General features: G+C 48.1%; 1 protein-coding gene across 1 annotated transcript; it reads left to right on the top strand.

Annotated features, from left to right (window-relative positions):
* The first annotated feature begins 2,415 nt into the window (after positions 1-2,415).
* On the top strand, positions 2,416-2,709 carry LOC138434524 (cystatin-B-like). The gene has a single exon (XM_069579356.1). It carries the CDS (start codon positions 2,416-2,418, stop codon positions 2,707-2,709), a length of 294 nt encoding a protein of 97 aa, XP_069435457.1.
* The last annotated feature ends 688 nt before the right edge of the window (positions 2,710-3,397 follow it).

Below are 3,397 nucleotides of genomic sequence, written 5' to 3'. Positions count from 1 at the left end.
TTTACAGATGAGAGGCTGCAGCCATAGAGACACAGCAAGCCAGTACCCTTCCCAGCGCCCACCCCTTGACTGATTGGCTGTGTCCTCAGCATGGTTTGACTGTAACCTACATGGCCACATAGGTCTGTGACGTGTGAATCTTTACAAATGCTTCCTACAGTTTCCCGGTTTCTCTGTTTTAAGAGGAGCTTGACCTGCTTTCTCTCTCTTTGTGATTTGCATCAAGATAACTGTACATTTGAGAATGAGGTGTCAAGAAGAGCTGTTAGCCTGGGAGGTTCCTCTGCAAAAGAGAAAAAAAAAGCTTGGCTTCGGAGCTGGATGTTATCAAATGCGTACTGATTTTGAGGACATTCCCTGCTCTGGTTAATTGAGGTGCTAGCTAACCAGGCCAGCTGATGGGATGTTGAGAGCTGATTGCACATTGCTGAAGACATAGGCAGGGCGTCTGTGGCACAGCCTTCACGCTCTGAGTGGCAGGCAGCTGTCCCTCCTGTACGTAAGCTGGGAGCCACCGGGATGTGCAAAGCCCCTTCCCAGGGCCTCTGCCCTAAGCCGCTGCTGCCAGGCTCATGGTTTGTTGTTGGTGTATTTACCAGACAGATTCTGTGCCCCTCCAGGGTGGGGACAGCACATTAGCACCTTCACATCCTGGTGCTTCAGGGAGACACTGAGAAGTATTTGCTGACTAACTGACCAACCACTTGGGAAACTTTGTTCAGAGCCATTTTCCCAGGCTCCTCTCCTCTCTCCCTGGTCATCTACTCAGCTGGCCTCCCCACCCCCCACCCCCCACCCCGTGTTCTTCGTCAGCCCCCAGAGCAGGTCCAAGCTTCTGAAGCCGACTGGCTGCTCCTCATGGAGAATCCGTCTGCCACTCGCTATGGCAGGAGCAGGGGACCCTGGGGCAGGGTTTCACCCATGGTCACTCAGCACCCCAGGAGCCGAGGCTTCTGACGTCCTGAGGCTCTCAAGCTGTCTGCTCTGGACCCCGGGCCCTGGCCCAGCCACACAGGCATGCCGGGAGGGGAGAGAACAAAGAGGCAGCGTGCGCCCCTGTTTTCTGGCCCCGCTCCCCCGCCCCCCATTAGCCGAGCGAGGATTGTTTATATTACAGCAGGAATTATTCCAGCCCTAATCAGAGGCCCTGCGAGGTTTCGGCATTCGAGGTATTTCTTTACCCAAGGACACTCTCCAATCCTATAATTTCCATTTCCCCAGACGCCCCTGATTGAAAGCAAACATTTTATATTTGGAAAGGAAAAGGGCCATGTGCTATTCATAGCCCAGCCAGGCTGTCCAAGCGGGGCAAGGGGGCGGGCCTGGTGGGATGGACAGATCTGAGAGGGCAGAAGGGGCTTGGGCTGGGTCCCTGGGGTTGAGGGGTGGGCATACCCTAGAGCACTATGCCATGGGGAGACTGAGGACAAGGTGGGGAATATGAGCCCCTTTCCTCTTCCATTTCCTCACTGCCTTACTGAGTAACCCCCACTATTTTTTCCAGGTAAGGACATGGATATCCCCAGTCTTGGAATGGGTCTGAATAAAGTATTAGTACTGTAATTCTGTATGGTCATGGGGCCCGTGGTCTCCACTTTGGGCTCAGCCAAGGTCCCAGGACCAGCTCCTATGTCTCTTCCCAGCGCTGCGTACCCCTCCCAGATTACTTACCTGCCATGACCCCAGACCCTCTCAGGGACCAAGAGGTGCACCAAGGTCACTGTTGGCCTCCAGGCCTGGCCTCTGCCCTCACCTTTCTCTCCTGACGCAGGGTCTCCCCTCTTGCTATGTTTCAAAGGTCCAGGCAATGATCATGTGTCCCTTACTGGGACCATGCCTCCCCCAAGTAGCCAATGTGTATCTAGCCCTTTCTGCATGCCCAATACTGCTTAGCCTTTTCTAAGATGCTTCTACTAATCTTTTGAAGCAGACATTATTGTTATTCTATTTTATGGATAAAGAAACCAAGGCTTGAAGGGCTTAAATAAAGTTACCATGGTTCCCTTTCTGTTTTCTTGCATCTCAGTGTCTCACTGCTTCCTAAGGCCAGTGAGATAAACTGAGGCATGTGTTCAGGTCACAGCTCACCTGGTACGTGCTAAGTGATAGGCATTTGATTCGTATTTGAATGAATGCATCTCAGGGCAGCAGGGACACAGCGGGAAGCTTTGTTTCCCTCTGTGTTAAATCTGTACTGTTGAATGATTGAGAAAGAATTTTTTTCTTAAAATTTAATTTTTATTTTTATCAAAGTAATTCATACTTAGTTTTGTTAGCTGCTTTATTGAGTATAATTTATGTATAATAAAATGCACATCAAATTCCTGCGAGTGTCTGCTGCTCCTGTGCAACTCCTGGTGCAGCGTGACCGCCGCTCCATGACCGCTTCCTGGTGTCCACGGACCCACCACTGAGATGATGTGTGGTGCGTCCCCTGCCAAGCAGCTGACCATGGCTGAGATCCAGGCCATTGCTGACAAAGTGAAGTCTCCGCTGGAAGAGAAGGAAAACAAGAAGTTCCCGGTGTTCAATGCTGTGGAGTTCAAAAGCCAAGGGGTTGCTGGGAGGACCTTCTTCATCAAAGTTCAAATGGATGATGACTTTGTGCACATTCAAGTGTTTGAAAGCCTTCCACAGGAGAACAAGCCAGTGGCCTTGACCAGCTACCAGATCCGCAAAGGCAGACAAGATGAAGTGACGTGCTTCTAGTCCTGATTTTGCAGAGTCCATCTCCCACATGGGTCTCTCCTCTGCACACTTGTCTGGGACCATAGGCAGTGCCACTTGGGGTGGGAGTGAGACCCACATCTTGGGTGTCTCTGTTCCTAGCTTTCATTGTGTTCATTTTTTCCCCATCCAATCAATGATCTTAACTAAATCACTTTTAAGGAGGGATTCTGTTATCTTTAAATACATATATATATATATATATATATATATATATATATATATATATATATATATATATTCTGTCTTCACACAAAAATGTAAAAAGTTGATTGCTTTTTGAAAAAGCTTTATTGTTGATATAATTCACATATGATACAATTCACCTACTTAAAGCATCCCAGTCAATGTTTTTTAGCATATCACATTATTTTCAATTGTGGTGAAATGTGTACAGCATAAAATTTTCACTATTAATCATTTTAAATACACAATTCAGTGGCAGCACTTACACTCACAATGTTGTGAAACCAAACAGAAACTGTCTCCATCAAACATTAACTCCACAATCCCTACTCCTCTCTGTCCCTGACACTCACTTCTTTCTGCTTCATTGACTACACTAAAGTCGTTGATTGTGTGGATCACAACAAACTGTGGAAAATTCTTCAAGAGGTAGGAATACCAGACCACCTCACCTGCCTCCTGAGAAACCTGTATGCAGGACAAA

This window comes from Ovis canadensis, chromosome 2 (genome assembly GCF_042477335.2).
Source record: "Ovis canadensis isolate MfBH-ARS-UI-01 breed Bighorn chromosome 2, ARS-UI_OviCan_v2, whole genome shotgun sequence".
NCBI lineage: Eukaryota > Metazoa > Chordata > Mammalia > Artiodactyla > Bovidae > Ovis > Ovis canadensis.
This window is presented reverse-complemented; position numbering and strand designations above follow the sequence as displayed.

Bases quoted from the DNA above. Each gene is read 5' to 3' on its own strand.
- LOC138434524 (XM_069579356.1), top strand. From the start codon at position 2,416: ATGATGTGTGGTGCGTCCCCTGCCAAGCAGCTGACCATGGCTGAGATC.